Source organism: Bicyclus anynana, chromosome 7 (assembly GCF_947172395.1).
Source record: "Bicyclus anynana chromosome 7, ilBicAnyn1.1, whole genome shotgun sequence".
Taxonomy (NCBI): domain Eukaryota; kingdom Metazoa; phylum Arthropoda; class Insecta; order Lepidoptera; family Nymphalidae; genus Bicyclus; species Bicyclus anynana.
The window spans coordinates 17,174,642-17,192,860 of record NC_069089.1 but is presented as its reverse complement, the minus strand read 5'-3'; the positions used below and the strand labels follow the sequence as shown (position 1 = coordinate 17,192,860).

At 34.8% G+C, this 18,219-nt stretch overlaps 1 protein-coding gene across 1 annotated transcript in view; it reads right to left on the bottom strand.

The window, feature by feature from the left end:
• The window catches only part of LOC112045745 (elongation of very long chain fatty acids protein AAEL008004), a 58,635-nt gene extending 43,149 nt beyond the window's left edge, over positions 1-15,486 (bottom strand). The window contains exon 1 of the mRNA XM_024082050.2: positions 15,108-15,486. Coding sequence (XP_023937818.2) covers positions 15,108-15,114 — 7 coding nt within the window. The 5' untranslated portion in view covers positions 15,115-15,486. The remainder of the gene's footprint in view (positions 1-15,107) is intronic.
• Positions 15,487-18,219: the final 2,733 nt, after the last annotated feature.

Below are 18,219 nucleotides of genomic sequence, written 5' to 3'. Positions count from 1 at the left end.
CACATACTACAACAAATATCTTTAACTTCTGTTTATATTTTTAATAATAATATGTAAAGGTCTTCGTAACCTCTATGAAATGTTAACCAATCAGGAAATTAAAATTGTCTCAATCAATTTTAACATTTACCAATGGTACGGTTATTTCCTTGTAAGTAAACGGCTTAAAATCGACGTATTTTTACTTTAGTTCCGTATGTTCACATTGGCGAGAAAAAGTCTCATGCCAATTCCGTAAACAGATTTTTTCAATTGAAAATATTTCTTAGTGAGGCATTTTTCATAACTCGGAAGTAGATTATCGGAAGTTTTTTTGTTTAATTTTTTTTATTTTTTAGCTCTTAACCACATGTAATGTCATAAACAAGTGATTTCTAGAAAGTTCGAAGGTATGTGGTTTCTTGGGTAATTCAAGTATCACGAAACAATCACAGACATTTCACCATCTATCTATACTAATATTATAAAGCTGAAGAGTTTGTTTGTTTGTTTGATTGAACGCGCTAATCTCAGGAACTACTGGTCCGATTTGAAAAATCTTTCAGGGTTAGATAGCCTAGGAAGGCTATAGGCTATATATTATCCCGGTATTCTCACGGGAACGGGAACCACGCTGTTGAAACCGCGCGGCGTCTGCTAGTTACAAAATAAAAATAAAATAATAGTAGGTATCTCACCCTCTAGATATTGTGGATACAAAAAAAAGGAAATTAAACAGACCAAAATACTTGAGTTATCAATCGTATCTATGGAAGATGATTCTCTGGTTTTGAATAAAAGCTTCATCAAATAACAAATTAAATTAAAATTGAATTCAAGTAAACTAGTTCTAATGAATAAAAATCAGTTCTAATGAATAAAAGTCACTAGTGTTTTAAAGTCAGGTTTTAAAGGGGATATTAGCCATAGAGGATGATATCAGACAAGGCAAAAAGTGCAATTTAAATATTTAACGTTCTATCTAAACGATGTTGCATATTAATTGATGTTGCTAATTTATTTTACGAGTACACTAGTTGCTGCATGTTTCTTCGGTCGTGTTAAAGGGTTCACTTTTTACTGCCCTAATTTAATAATTATTACACACTAGCAGAGGCAAAAGAGAGCCGTGATAGCCCAATGGATATGACCTCTGCCTCTGATTCCGGAGGGTGTGGGTTCGAATCCGGTCCAGTTGAGTGCATTTTAAGAAATTAAATATCACGTGTCTCAATCGGTGAAGGAAAACATCGTGAGGAAACCTGCACACCAGAGAATTTCTTAATTCTCTACCTGTTTGAAGTCTGCCAATCCGCATTGGGCCAGCGTGGTGGACTATTGGCCTAACCCCTCTCATTCTGAGAGGAGACTCGAGCTCAGCAGTGAGCCGTATATGGGTTGATAACGACGACGACTAGCAGAGGCGCCGCGGATTCGTCCGTATAAATTGAGACCAGCTATACTAATATTTTCCCCATTAAAAGTTTTAAAAAGACCGCAGCAATCATTTAAGATTGACTTTTGTCAACGGATTCCTCGATGAAGTAGCGTTCGTACTCTAGCAGTTGTATGCTATAGCTAAGCAAGTTTGTTAATGACACTCCCATGATATGCGTACGATGGGGGGAAACGACTGCGCGGGGCTGTGAGAAGGACTGCGCGGGAAGTCGTGAGCGCGGGGCATCGCTAACAAACAATAACAAATTACAAGTAACTAGTGAATGTACTAGGATAATACCTGTGGCCGGATTAAGGAGGTTTAAGGCTGGACGAAGTTGCGGGCGTCCGCTAGTAATTTAATAATTTAAACGACAAAAAAAACAAAAAACTTAATGTAAACTTAATACAATACTAAATATCGAATGTAAATAAATAATGAATGGTCAATATTGTATACGAGGTTATAATATATCAATATTCATCGGACACGAGCAAATAAATGAAAGTAAGAATATAAAAACCCAACAACTGTACGCATAAATTTTATGAAGAAATTGATACATTAACATAAAATATTTGCATATTTATGATTTATTCGTGTTGTCGCCGGGAGTTTCATCACAACTGGCACAGTCGGTCGAAGTAGATCCGAACCAGATGAATATTCAGGGTCACCGGACGTTTACCGAATGTTTTGATAGGCATTCGATATTAATGTCAATGTCACTATGTCGAAAACTCTCTGCCACGCCCATTGTCTGCAGGTTTTCCCACATTTTATGAAAGACTAGCGTACGCCTGCGAATTTGACCGTGTCGAATTAGACGTATTTATGATAACTTTTTTGAATAAATGCTTGAATGAAAAAATATATGATCGATTGGTTCAACTTTTTGTTATCAACAAGCTAATTCGTTTGAGTTGAGAGTGTAATACGAAATCACAGAGATATATAAGAAACTTATTTAAAAGTAGGTGAGACTTAATACATATCATCAACATCATATAAGCCGATGGACGTCCACTGCAGGACATAGGCCTTTTGTAGGGACTTCCAAACATCACGATCCTGAGCCGCTTGCATTTCTACATTTATATATACATTTTGTTAAAATTTAAGTGTCTGTGATTATAAAAAAAACTGTGTTTTCTGTAAGTCCTTGTAGTTATTTACACGAATATCTCTAGAATCTAATTTAATAGCACTTTCATCGGAAGATACAGGAGGTTACAAAACAATAAAAAAGTAACATTTTGGTTAATGCTCCGCTATTATTTTTAATTAATTAAATAAATGAGCAAAGATTTAGAGATTACTTTGTAGTCATAAGGCATTAAGCCTATAAAAAAACCACTATAAGTTAAAAAATACTGTCGGTACAATAATTATGAAGTCGAGCAAGCGTAAGTAATAACGGAACGGGCAAACGTCATGTTTTTTTATATATTTTTTTTTTTAATTTTTTTTTACACCGCTCTTTGCGATAAAAAAAGAACGCCATGCTAATATTACTTTAAACTATGCTGGTTATAAACTGTAAATATGTCACAGATATTTAAAAAAACTAGTTTACAAAGTTGAAATTATAAAACGACATTCATCATCATTTATTAGCCCAGGGACGTCCACTGCTGGACTTATGCCCTTTGTACAGACTTCTTAACACTACTGCCTATTATTTTTGTAGTCTCATATATTTATTAGTCCTTTTTTATTTTTATCAATATTAATATAAATATAAAATACAAAATACTATTAAAATTTATTAAGTGCTCTAAGCAACCGGTGATCAGGGCTCCAAAGTGAGAAACCTCCTCACAGTACGCGCCGTCTCAAGAATCACGGCCTTCTGTATCCGACCCTTGATCCAACAGTTAAGTGAAAGGTTCTTAAAATGTTGGTCGAAGCTTTTCGCTATAAAATTATTTTGATTCTGGTGTGGGGTCGTCATTTTATCACCTTGGGATCCCAATCGGCTCTTAGAACTATGTGCCAATTTTCACTTTGCAAGCCTTTAGGAGCCGTGCTAGCCCAGTGGATATAACCATGGCATGCACCTCCAACTTTTAAGTTGTGTGCATTTTAAGAAATTAAATATCACGTGTCTCAAACGGTGAAGGAAAACATCGTGAGGAAACCTGCATACTAGAGAATTTTCTGAATTCTCTGCGTGTGTGAAGTCTGCCAATCCGCATTGGGCCAGCGTGGTAGACTATTGGCCAATCCCCTCTCATTTTGAGAAGAGACTTGAGCTCAGCAGTGAGCCGAATATGAGTCGACGACGACGAAAACGATGAAATCTTTGAGCTATATCGGTGACTTTTGGTTCTTTTATCTCATTTCTGATTCGATCACGCAGAAATATCCTGAGCAATATTAATTTGAATTTTTAGGTCATATTACATTTATGGAATTGGAAATGGATATTAAAATTATCTTTCCTAGTAATAAAAAAAAATTTGCTCTTTCAGTGGTTACGGTTCGTTTTACGTCATCTATTGTTATTTTACGAAAATCTATAAAAAGCATCTGTAATAATGCTTACTCTATTGGCTTATAATAATGAAAATTTAGTACATATTTAAGTTTATAGGTATAATAACAGTAATAATAACGATAAATCAAAACAGAATAGAACCTTTGATCCAAAGCTTTCGCAACACGCAATTTTGAAATCCACAAGGTCGCCCCGCGTGTATTGAACTCGGACCACGTATGGTAATTATCTTGCGACGTCGGGAACATAATTTATTTTATTTTGTTTATTGTTTTTTTTAATTCTTTACAAGTTGGCCCTTGATTATAATCTCACCTGATAGTAAGTGATGATGCAATCTAAGATGGAAGCGGGCTAACTTGTTAGGAGGATGAAAATCCACACCCCTTTCGGTTTCTACACGACATCGTACCGGAACGCTAAATCGCTTGGCGGTACGACTTTGTCGGTAGGGTGGTAACTAGCCACGGCCAAAGCCTCCCACCAGCCAGACCTGGACCAATTAAGAAAACTTCAATCGGTCCAGCTGGGGATCGAACCAAAAACCTCCGTCTTCTAAATCCACCGCGCACACCACTGCGCCACGGAGGCCGTAAATATTTTATATTTTAATGACGCTGATATAACATACTGTTTTGAGTTCAAAGTCAAAAATAATTTTATTCTTTACCAGTGGCCTGAGGGGCTGTTTAAATAGGTATTTACGTGATTAAGTTCTGACCTCTAAGTTGAAAAATATAATCCTTTTACCGCCTTGAGCTAGTTATCTATATTTTCTACATAATAAGCATAATTCATGTTATATGTATTTTTATAACCAAAAAATATTTTTATATAGCCTTGTTAAACCAACAGTTAGCCCACATGATTGTAAGAGGAAAACCGTTCCCTAAAAACAGTCCAATACTTCGTAAGGCATGTTCGAAATACCGCCCTTACAAGAACACACAAGAAAGACACAGACGGCAAAGACGTACCACCAAGCGATTTAGCGTTCCGGTACGATGTTGTGTAGAAACCGGAAGAGGTGTGGATTTTCATCCTCCTCCTAACATGTTAGCCCGCTTCCATTTTAGATTGCATCATCACTTACCATCATATGTGAGATTGTAGTCAAGGGCTAACTTGTAAAGAATAAATAAAAACACAGGGCGGCATTTCAAGCAACCTGAAAGGTCTCATGTTCCTGTAATTACACCGGCAACCATGCCGCTGAGTGTCGAATTTAACCTCTATTTGTTTGAAAATTTCACACTCAGCGGGTGAATAATCCCCTGGGGGTGCCCCTACAACCTCTATGAATTCCACTGTTAGTATTGTAGCGTATATTTTCGTAGCGTAGATTTCACATTTTCGCAGCATAACTGCATAGCACATATCTGGTGGAAAAACACCCTTATGTGGTGATAAGTTAAATCGTAAACTTACTTATCATGACATGTTTAAAATACGTTGCCATTTAGTTTAACAAGAAAGAAGTTTCTGATGCAGGAAGATACTGCAAACAAAAAACAAAAATTACAAATATTTTTATTGCTGCATTTTATAATACCACAAAATTGCTCGCTATTTTGTTTAAACCGGTTCAAATGTTATCACGAAGTTGAAGAACCTTAGGAGTTGTATTGTATAGCTTTGGCAGATTCAGTTCTTTATAAAAACATAGCGGCCCGCTCCGACTTCGCACGGATATGTATATGTGTGTATATGGATATGTGTGTAAGTGGCTACAGAAGCAATTTGGCTGAATTTTGGAATGGTAATATAATTTTACACTGGATTAACACATGGGCTACTTTTCATCCCGGAAAAATTCATGGCTCCCGTGGGATTTGTGATAAACTGAATTCCACGCGGACGAAGTCGCGAGCGTCCGCTTGTCTCTAATAAATAGAGGGTAGATATTTCTAATGCAGGATTTTAGACCAACACTTGTATAACAATATTATAAATGCGAAAGTCATTGTAATATTATCACCCTAAACTCACTAACCAAATTGGTGCAGCATGATGGGTCTAAGCTCCATATCCTCTCTTCAATAAGACCTGGTCTATAATTAGGCCATTAAAATAAGCATAAAACGATAAACTCTTGACACATAGTAACAGAGTTTTTATTTGTATGCGTATTTTCGCACAGTAGCGCTAACGACACCATCATAATCATTGCAATTCCGAGCATGTATCAGATCACGGGGTCATCTACAAAGTGGGCACATACGAGTAAAAATAGACATGCTATAAAAAAATAACCATCTACCTTTTTTTGTAGCTTTATTTTTTTTTACTATATAAAAATAAGTCGGGTTTTCCTTCCTGACGCTATAACTCCAGAACGCACGGACCGATTTCCACGGTTTTGCATTCGTTGGAAAGGTCTCGGGCTCCGTGAGGTTTATAGCAAAGAAAATTCAGGAAAAGGTAGGGTAGGGTAGGGGTAGGGTAGGGGTAGGGTAGGTGTAGGGTAGGGTAGGGGTAGGGTAGGTGTAGGGTAGGGGTAGGGTAGGGTAGGGGTAGGGTAGGGTAGAGTAGGGGGTAGGGTAGGTGTAGGGTAGGGGTAGAGTTGGGTAGGGGTAATTGAAAGTTTACGTCGAGTTTCACGCGGACGAAGTCGCGGGCGTCCGCTAGTTTATTAGAAAGAAATATCAACAACTTTGGATTATTCTCTCTTCTCATATTATTATCCATAAAATTTTTTGTGAGCAATAAGTTTAAGAATCTAGTGAGTAACGAAAAATATTTTTGGTGACTATAGTAATTTTTTTTTATTTTTTTAAGTGATAACATCATTTATGGGAGTGTAAACCGCTTGATAACGTAACGTATACGTTTATTCTCCCATATAGTGATACCCCTGAAGTTGGCACGTTTGACATTTGCACTTGACAGAGCAAACTTCGGACTGATTTACGACCACAGACCATTTTAAAAGTTTCTATGTTACTTACTGCTGTCAAAACATTCTTAACACATCTTCGACAAAAGAGTATTATTAATTAAATTTAGCTATCACTGTTGTCTCGAAACGCACACGTTTTTTGTCAACTGTTGCTACTATCATACAAGTCTTAAGCCCCGTAACGTTACAACTCATTTACGAGGATCTACGACTAGTCAGTGACCCGTAATATACGGTACGACTCATATACGATTACGTTAGTTAAATGAGTCAGCGGAAAATGTATTGTAACACTAATGATTGATGCATACTTAATAGAGATGATCACATTGTAATTTCTTTCATCTTAAAATAAACAACGAATCATGATTGTGCTATATCCTTTCAACTATTGCCAAGACAAAAACATCAATCCATCATCAAAACAAAATGTGCAGGTAATATTGGCAGATCCGTATCATTATCATTATTAGCATCTGCCTCATTAGCCCCGTGGTTAGCTGGTTCAGGACAATGAGGTTCAGGGTTCGAATCAAACCATATAAAAATGGTCAGGCCAACAAAAAAATTCGTTATAATAGCAGCCTGGAGTTGGGAAGTTGGTACACCTCCGTGCCTCGAAAAGCACGTCGTTTAGTATTTTTACCTTCATATCCACAGCTCATTTAAAGCCTTCCGATTTTATTAGATACCCATATAGCAGAACAATGTCTGGGTCAGCCTGCTACAATAGTATTATATGTATTTAAATCATAGTATTAGTGGATACCTACAAAAACCTGCTATAATAGTTTTGTGTTTTCCCGTACACCAACTTACATTCCAGTTGAGCGACATTTTTTATGATTTCGTATTCATACATTGAATTATAAAAACTTGATACCTATATGGGCTTTGTTTGGTTTTTTTTTTAATAATAACTGACTGGCAAAGACCACTTTCTATATTTTTATATTAAAAATAAAAACAAACGACCTGTTAAACGATGATCACATTTCGATTAAGCACAGCATACTTGCTTTATATTAAAATAATTTAACTATAATTCATTCTATTATAATCATAAGATAAGATATCATTTCAATATATTTAGGTTTATTTTATATTTATAAAAAATGTGTTTTGTAAACTTTTTTATTCAATGACAAGTAGATGGCAATACTTTATTAACGATCTTTTGTTTGGATGTAGTTGATAATTAAAAAAATTAATAGTGCTAAGTTGATAAAGTGAATATAATTAGCATCTTCAATAAATCTTCACTTGACATTGATTATATACTAGTCTGCTGGACAAAAGCTGATTAACACTTGAGTACATATTAACAATTAACAACATTCTAAATTTTTTAAGTTAACACTTCGGTGTTAATTCAACATGGGTACCTACTAATGTAAAAACAGACCTATAATTTTATAATGACGCTGCGTGAAATCATACCAGAGAACTTTCTTAATCCTCTGCGTGTGTGAAGTTTGCCAATCCGCATTGGGCCAGCGTGGTGGACCATTTGGCCTTACCCCTCTCATTCTGAGAGGAGACTCGAGCGACAGTGAACCGAATAATGATAATGATTCTACCTTCGGAAGATGGTATGTTGAATTGTTGAATGAATGTAAGTTGCGTCCATGCTTTCTATTCATAAAACAAGAAAGCCATGGTGTAACTCTTTCGAGAAAATTCTTCATATTACAAAGGTAAATAGAGTGTTAAAGAAGTAAACAATTAGACGTATTATATCAAAGGGTCATTACATATTGCGTCACAGTCGTCTTGTGTACCTATAATAATTAATATGCGCTCTTGGAAAACAGAGCTACCTGCTGCATCCGCTCTACCGCTTGGAAAATTATAACGAGTTTCCGCGGCTAATGAAAATCTATGTTATTCTTTTATTTATAACAATACGCTCACACCTGTGGACCTATTTCCTATTTTGGTATTTATTATCAACCCGTCAAAATAAAAAAACAAATCAATTGACAAAATGTCATGCACATATTATGATACAAATTACAAAATGTCATCCGATGCTTACGGTGGATATCATTAGTATGCACACTTTGTTATCCACTTCAATAGGCTGATAATGATAATAAAGTAAATAGTGAATAGGCCAGCTGATGTAAAGTGAGGATGCAGACAAGATAATTTGCTATAGATTCTATTTTTGGAAGACATTTTTGGTTAGACTTTGTACGAAGCTTAACGTTAGCAAAACAGAAACATTTACTCATAACACTAATGAATTTCATACTCAACGATCCGTCTGAATCACTTCTTACACAGGGGAAAACCGTATGAAAATCCTATCTATAATGTTCGAGTTTTATGCGGTCAAACAGTCAATCGCGGCGAGGGTTTATAATAACAATAGTCAGGGATCCGTAGAACATTTTTTACAATTGATTACTATCAAGTTAATTTTTCGTGAGTAGCTTCATCTCGATTACGATCAACTTTAGCTGAGTTAGCAGGAAATAAAAATTTCTGAGCATCGGAACGAGATAATGTACCACGCAATTTGTAGGTCATTGTGACTATTAAGTTATATTGTTGCTTAATAAATATTATTAACTATTTATTAAGCAACTGTAATAAAAAAACATCTGGTAAGTAACAACTTTTGGTGTACTACCCTCCTCCCAACTTGTATCGATAACGAGGGTATTAAAAGTTAATTAGTAAACATAAGTCACATGCCATATTGTTTATAGGTACATGTTTATACTAAGTTGCCATACGTAACGATGTGCTAATATACTACTCGTGCCATATTTACAAAGTTGTTTACTTTTCAATGTTTACTATTTTACGAGAGCCGAGAGAAATTCAAATTGGTACTATAAGTGCCAATTATTTCTCTAATATTAAACGTAGGTAATTATAGTACACTAATGAACTACACTAATAAGTACCTACCTAAAATTATATAATTAATAATCTTAACCGACCTTCAATGTATTCAAAAAATTCAAAATTCATTTCATTTCAAGTAGGCATGAAAAGAACGTCAATAACCTTAAGATGCTCCGATATTTGATTAAAACAAACAATACTGTAAGAAAAATAGCAATTGCTACTTAGCTTTTATAGTCCTTATATTTTTATTATATATCCTACTTTCGTGAATTTTTTACGTATTCGAACAAGAAATTAGCTCTTAAAAGCTTGATTTTTTACAAACATAAAGCTAAATCGAAAAATGTTGGTAGAAGACCCCTTACATCTTTCAAAGACCTATCCAAAGATACTCCACAATATGAAATAAACGAATTAATAAAAATTTAACCCCACTTTACATGTACATTTACATGTAGGGAGGTACCCTAAAAAAATATTTTTCAAAATTTTATTGTACGACTTTGTTCACATTTTTAATGTACATACTCATGCTAAGTTACAGTTTTCTTTGTCTTTGCGCTAAGCTGCAAACAGATGAACGGACGGAAGGACAAACAGACATGGCGAAACTCCTAAGGGTTCCTTGTGGACTACGGAACTAAAAACGGTAAAGTTTGTCGTATTGTAGAAGGTAATCTCTAGTATTACTGAATCGACTTTGAAAATTCCTTACCGCGAGGTCAAGCCGCGTGGCGGCGGCTCGTAACTAATAAAGAAAATCAGTGTAACATTTCATCCCTATTTTAACCCCATTACAACTTACAATTTAATACTATTCGATGTACCATTGCCGGAAATATAACAGAAAAAAAATCTCGAAAATATATCTTGAAAAATAACTCTAGATAAAAAAGGAAAAACTTTGTGGACCATTAATATAAATTGAATAATGAAGAAATTTTCGACACATACTTTCAACCCCTGCTTCACTACTTTCTATGTATAATATATTATGTATTTGCAACAAAAAGTAGTCTTAGTTCTGCGCCAATGTCCAATTTATTTGTATTCCAAAAATTAACAGTAAATTACAATAATAAAAATAACAGACCGACAGACTACAGATTTATCTAATTTGACTATATTATAATTAAGCATGGATTATAATATTGGTATGGATAGCGTGAAACATTTCCAACTAATCCATATAATCCTTCCTTCCTTCATATCTTTATGCCCCACACATAATTACAGAGAACGTTACACCCAATAATAAATGCCTAAAAGATCAAAGATCTGAAAACTTTTAACTTTTGATGTAACATTGTTGAATTTAAAATTTTACAAACGTCAATATCATAATCAAGAGCAATTTAATATAACTTTTATATATTTCATAGAAGACCAATTATAAAGTCTACCATTTTTCACGCCCACCTGACTGTGAAATATGTAAATTTTACTCAATGCTGTTATTATACTTGGTAGATCTTTAAGCAATTTAATAAAAAGAGGTGTTTTTTCTACCAAAAAAATATAATTAAATTTGATTATCAATATATACATATGGGAGATGTAATCTCTCCAAAACTATTTACTGCCGCATTGGAGGAGGTCTTTAAGCTTCTGGACTAGGACAGACTAGGCATCAACATTAGTGGCTAGTACATCACTCAAATGCGGTTCGTGGATGATGTTAGTGATGTAATGATAAAGTCTCTGCCGTGATGATTTTCTCAACAGGTGGGCCTAAAAATGAACATGGCCAAAACGAAAATAATGTGTAATGCTCATGTATCGCTCTACCCAGTTATAGTTGAGAACGCTGCACTCGATATACCTAACACATATGATTCAGTTCGGTAGGTCCAATTTCGTCCGGAATTCCTCAGTGCCTGAAGACAAAAGTCTTCGAACAGTTCCTTTTGCCAGTGATGATCTAGTCGTATGGTTCCGAGACTTGCTCGCTAACTATGGGCCTCATATGAGGGCTCAGAGTCACACAGCGGGCGATGGAACGAGCTATGATAGGAGTATCTCTGTGTGATCGAATCAGAAATGATGAGATCCGCAGAAGAAGCAAAGTCACCGACATAGCTCAATGAGTTGCGAAGCTGAAGTGGTAATGGGCGGGGCACATAGTTCGAAGAGCGATTTACGTTGGGGTCCTAAGGTGCTGGAATGGCGACCCCGCACTAGTAAGCGCAGTGTTGGTCGACCCCCCACCAGGTGGACTGACGACATCAAGCGAGTCGCAGGGATTCGCTGGATGCAGGCCGCTCAGTATCGTGATGTTTGGAAGTCCCTACAAAGGTCCTGCAGTGGACGTCCGTCGGCTGATATGATTATGATGATGATATAATAATATATCAATTGGTAATGTTTTGAGTAATTTTGCGATCAAAAACTACCAATATGGATGACATTTTTATTATTCAAGTAGTTAATTAAGAGAAAATTTTAAAACATACTTATGTTTTATACAAAATATACCTATTTAAGTTACTATTTTCTTTAAGTTTAGTAAATAATTTTTAACTACAAAAGGCCTACGTCCTGCAGTCCATCGGCTGATAAATGATGATGAAATAAATTTGTAGCATTTCTTTTTCATATACTTCGCCTGCTTATTCAGCAAAATCAACTTTTGATTGCGGAGTTAGTCGAGCTTATAATAATTTTTCGAGCAAAATTATTTCAGAAATTATCAAAAATTTACAAACTTTGGGATTTTTCCTTCATTTCTGTTTTAAAAATGCTTGCCAAATTTTGTAGGTAATTCTGTTTTGATTCCTTAGCAATTTTTAAAATATGCAGCTCTAAAGGTCGTTATCTTTGACTGTGACCTTCTATTCTAAGCTAGACCTTCTGTTCAACTAAATCGCTAAAAATAAGTATATTATCTAAGTTTGTGTATAAAAATCTAGGTTTTAGGGGTAAGCACTGTATTTACTGAACCGATTTTGAAAATTCTTTTACCAATAAAAAGTTACGTTACTTGTGAGTCTTAGCTATATTTTATCTCCGTATTCCTGCAAAAACGGGAACTATGCGGTTGAAGCCGCGTGGCGACTGCTTGTAAACATAATTATCTATATTAATATTATAAAGCTGAAGAGTTTGTTTGTTTGTTTCAACGCGCTAATCTCAGAAACTAGTGATCCAATTTGAAAAGTTCTTTCAGTGTTAAATAACCCATTTACTGAGGAAGGCTATATATTATCCCCGCATTCTTACGGGAACGGGAACCACGCGGGTGAAATCGCTCGGCGTCAGCTAGTTTAAAATAAATCCATACTCGATGTGCACTGTTTTTTTTAATGTTATCTATCTATACTTAAAATAAATCTGTAAAGAGGTCAATTCTGTACCTGAACTATATTTCCAAAATAACTATCAGTAAAATTTTTGTCTGTCTGTCTGTTCGTTATAGAAACAAAAACTACTCGACGGACTTTAACAATACTTGGTACAATTATTCTTTATACTCCTGGGCAGGTTATAGTATAGGTACTTTTCATCATGCGATGATATGAGCAGAGCAGTGAAGAGAAATGTTGGGAAAACGGGAGAAGTTACTTCATTTTTACAGCGTTACTACTGTAGGGGCTGGATTAAAGAGGTCTAAGGGCTTAAGAAATCGCGGGCGTCTGCTAATTCTAAATTTTCATTAATTTAAGAACAAGTTAATTATAATTATTATTAGGTGTGAAATGACAAGCGATTTTAACTCTTTTATTTGTTGGTAAAAATTGCACATCGAGGATGGCTTTTGTATAGCTACTATTAGAAAGAGCCGTGATAGCCCAGTGGATATGACCTCTGCCTCCGATTACGGAGGGTGTGGGTTCGAATCGGTCCGGGGCATGCACCTCCAACTTTTCAGTTGTGTGCATTTTAAGAAATTAAATATCACGTGTCTCAATCGGTGAAGGAAAACATCGTGAGGAAACCTGCATACCAGAGAATTATCTTAATTATCTGCGTGTGTAAAGTCTGCCAATCCGCATTGGGCCAGCGTGGTGGACTATTGGCTATCATTCTGAGAGGAGACTCGAGCTCAGCAGTGAGCCGAATATGGTTTGATGACGACGACGACTATTAGAAAATAGAAAAGTTCAGAGTATGACTGTAGTACAGTGTTTTGTGGAATATTCTCGATTTGTTTATCAAACGCCTATTTAATTATTCTTATCTATATATTATTCCCGTAAATATACGGGAACCAGGTAGTTTTAAGACGAGTTTATTTTCATATTGGAATAAAGTTTTCATTAATGTTAAAAGATTGTCTTTGACCTCAATACATTCAAATAAAAGGACTAATAACTTCTTGGAGATTCTTTTTTTTAGAATTAATTGAATAACTCATCGATTGTAAGGATTTTCCTCGGTAATTAAAAAGTCTAGATTGCCGTTTTATAAGTGAAGCGGCTATTATGATGGTAATAATCAAATACAAAAACAGTTAACAACCGGCTTATAATGCAAAAATCCCGGTTAGGGAGATTTTCTTTCTTTGTTTATTTTTTTTTAAGTTACATCATAACAAGGATATAAATACCTGTAGATTAATATCTCATATTTATTTATTAACACTTTTTTTTAATTTTAACAATGCTTAAAATTTAAAAAGAATATTTTATCTATGGGTACTGTTTTTAGGTCATCACCTATCCGCATTCAAAATACATTTTGAGACTTAACAAAATATATCAATGAACAATAATTTTATCTTGGTATCGTTGGCGTAAAACCAAGCTGCAATAAACGTACTGTACCCAGATTAAACCAAAAACCAGCAACATGTTCTGCGCATCAATATAAATCATTAGATGGGCCCCTCCATATTAAAGAACGCACAATGTTATGTCATTACTCAAAGAAATACACGCACATCTTAACTTAGTATGCAACAAGCGCATGCTGTGACTAAAAAAATATTTTACTTTTTTTTTCTCGTTTAATCCCTTAATTATGCCTTCGAGATTTGGAAGTGTAAAAACACAAGCCGCAACACGAATAATGAGAAAGTTGTAACTTTTCATTCGTAAGTATTTGCGAAACCAATGACAATTCCGCGACGCTTCGGGGCTCATCTAACGATCTACGATCGATGATACTGCGGAAACTCTTGTTACGGGAAAAGTACATAGAGGACCTATGTACTTTTCTCGTCTGTGTCAATGTTTTTCACTTTTTTCGCGTTTTTCGCAGTAAATAAGCTTTTTTGTCTGGGTGGTGTTGTTGTCCATTTTTCGTAGAGAACAAGAAAAATAGTTTTATTATTCATTAATCACTATGAACTTCTGAAAAATAACGGCTGTTTCTATTCAACATTGTTGATATATTGTAGAAGCAATACTGACTTATTTTTAATAGATATATAGGTTTAAAAGGTTAAATGAAGGTAGGATGAAAACATCCGAATACAAAAAAGAACTCACCGTTCATTTTGAAATCGTAAATTCCACACACACAATCACAAAAATTTTAAATGAGTTTTTAATTCGTCACAAAGATCGATTACCAAATCACTAATCTACGAATCGCGTACGAAAATTTGAATTTGGAATCGAATGCGACCCGCCTCCCTTGGCAGGTCGATTTGGCGCGCGCGGCGTTCGAGCACAGAATGAGGTTGGTCGGCGCAGGCGCAGGTATAATAAAGTTACTATGATAAAGGTTCGCGCGGATCTCACGGACGATAAAAGTTGAGCGTCACACGTTTCGTAATCTCGATCGATATGGGCTGTGTCGTCCTGTGAAATACAACCTTAACCCTTTGTTGTGTCGAACGCTGTTCCTTAAATTATCTGAATTATTTATCACTAGCTCACGCCGCGCGGGTTCACCCGCGTGGTTTCCGTTCCCGTAGGAATATGAGGATAATATATAGCCTTCCTCGATAAATGGGCTATCTAACACTGAAAGAATTTTTCAAATCAAACCAGTAGTTCCTGAGATTAGCGCGTTCAACCAAACAAACAAACATTTCAGCTTTATAATTAGTATAGACTACACCGTGAATCGCTTGAAATCCTGCGGGAAAATAAATTTTCCGTATTTCAGTTTTTGGTCCAAAATTCCTCAGTGCCTGAAGACGAAAGTCTTCGAACAGTGCGTGTTGCCATCTACGCTCTCCGCATCGAAGACAGAGATAACCACTGATACTGGTGATAAAATATAACTTAACTTACTCGCTGATAATATTGCTTTCCATTGATGAAAGAATTTAAAAAAATTGTCCTTTGGTTTCGAACAAGTTATTACCGTTAACTTTAGCTTTCTGTATGTTCTATGGTTTCAAAGCCTATAAACAAACGAACATAAACTTTTCCCTGTAATATTAATGTAGATAGATATAATCATTAATACATTAAGTATGACACCTACCTTTTGAAGATATTTTACTGAATTTTTTGTCTTATTTTTTACCTTACTAAGCAGATGCAGGTTTCAATACCTCTTTTTACATCTTTAAGCAAATTATATACAATGATGTATACTATCATCTAGGTCACTGAACTGTTTTATTAAATCTTCATAGTTTTCCCGGAACAAAATTCTCAAAATCATCAGTGAAGTACCAAACCCGTCCAATCGTTTACTAATTTATTGATCACTTTAGATTCGGATTGTGATCGTGATTGTAATTTTTCTGTGTTGATTTAATTAACCCGTCTTTCCGCCATTCTTTTACCAAACTAGTACTGCGACATTTCCTGAATTAAATGATTTTGATGTCAAATTATACGAGCAAGTGACTAGCAGACGCCGCGCGGTTTTTCCCGCGTAGTTCCTGTTCCCGTATGAATACGGGAATAAAATAATAGGCTATAGAACTCTAGGATAGTGTAGTAGTGTGTAGCTTCCCAGAAGTGAAAGAATTTTTCAAATCGGTTCAGTAGTTCCGCAGCCTATTCAATGCTTTATAATATCAGTAAATATATATGAAAACTGTTTCTATACTTAATAATATCAGAGTAAGAGTTTTTCATTTTAAATTAAATTATGCTATTTTTCCAGAAAACTTTGAAATTTATGTTATTTAGTTTTAGAATTAGAAATCTTCATAAGTGCGAGTCTGACCACGTAGCGATGGTTCCGTATAAATATTTTTTATTGCTTAAATAGATGATGGCACGAGGGTCACCTTCCATGATTAATGGACGTGGGAACCCTCGTGCAGCTTTTGAGGTACTGCTAATGAATTTTATTTACATATTGTATTAAATAAAAAGAACTAAAGTTATTACAATTATAACATGGTGGGTACCTAGTAGGAAGTTAGTTTCAAAAGAGATCGACAATTTTTCATACATTGTTGGGCCCAGATTTGATGAATAAACCGTTTCAATGTCCTTAAGTGTCATTTATTAAATACCTAATTACAAAAATAAAAAACCCGACTTCATAAAATATAAACACTGTAAAGAAATAAACTTAGTTGTAACTAGAATTGTATCAAACAATTGTAAAATAATCGGGTCCCAGTTAATATACTCGTAGGTAAACTAAAATCATTTTTTTGGTCCCAACTATTTTCAAATTGCTTACTAACAGTTCTGGTTACAACTTTTTTTATTTCTTTTAATTTTTTATATTTTATACAGTCAAGTAATTTTTATTTTTAAAATTTTTTTTTTAATATTAATATATTTATGCTAAACAAAGAAAAAAATATATAAAGGACATACTTAACCTTTGAATCTTATCTGTATCAGACAAATTATACCGAAGTGATGCTTTATGAATTCAAAATTTTCCTTTTGATTTACGGAACCCTAAAATGGACATCTGTAGAAACTGAAAAACGAACTTTACTTATTTATGTATTCGTAAAATAATATGATAGGGATCGTTATTGGCTATTCACCTTTAAACAATAAAGATTGATAATAGTTAGCGAAACAAAATGCCAAATTCAAGTAGTTTCCTAGTTAAACTGGCTAGTTAATTATGTTTTCCTGGTTATTCTGTACTTGAATGCCATAAAACATGTATTGAAAAACTTGTTAATACCTTATATAGAATAATTTTAACTTATTTTAATATCCTATAATTATAATTATAAACGCGAAAGTTTGTATGGGTGGATGAATGTTTGTTATTCTTTCAACCGCGACTGACTATAACCGATTTGGCTAAAAGTTAGATGGGAGATAAATAATGCCCTGGATTAACATATAGGCTACTTTTTATCCCGAAAAAATATGGTTGTTGCTTTTGTTAGTTTATATAAAAAATCTATTCTAATATTATAAAGCAGAAGAGTTTGCATGATTGAACGCGCTGATCTCAGGAACTACTGGTCCGATTTGAAAGATTCTTTCAGTGTTAGATAGCCCATTTCTCGAAGAAGGCTATAGGATATATTATCTCCGTATTGCTCCGGGAACGGGAACCACGCGAGTGAAACTGCGCGGCGTCAGCTAGTTTAAATATAAAATACGATTTGTAATGTCGTCCTAACTTCAATGCAATGATGCTTAGTCACGTTTTTGTGTAAGCAATTATTAAGAAGACTTGAACTATTTTGTTTATTTAATTATGGGT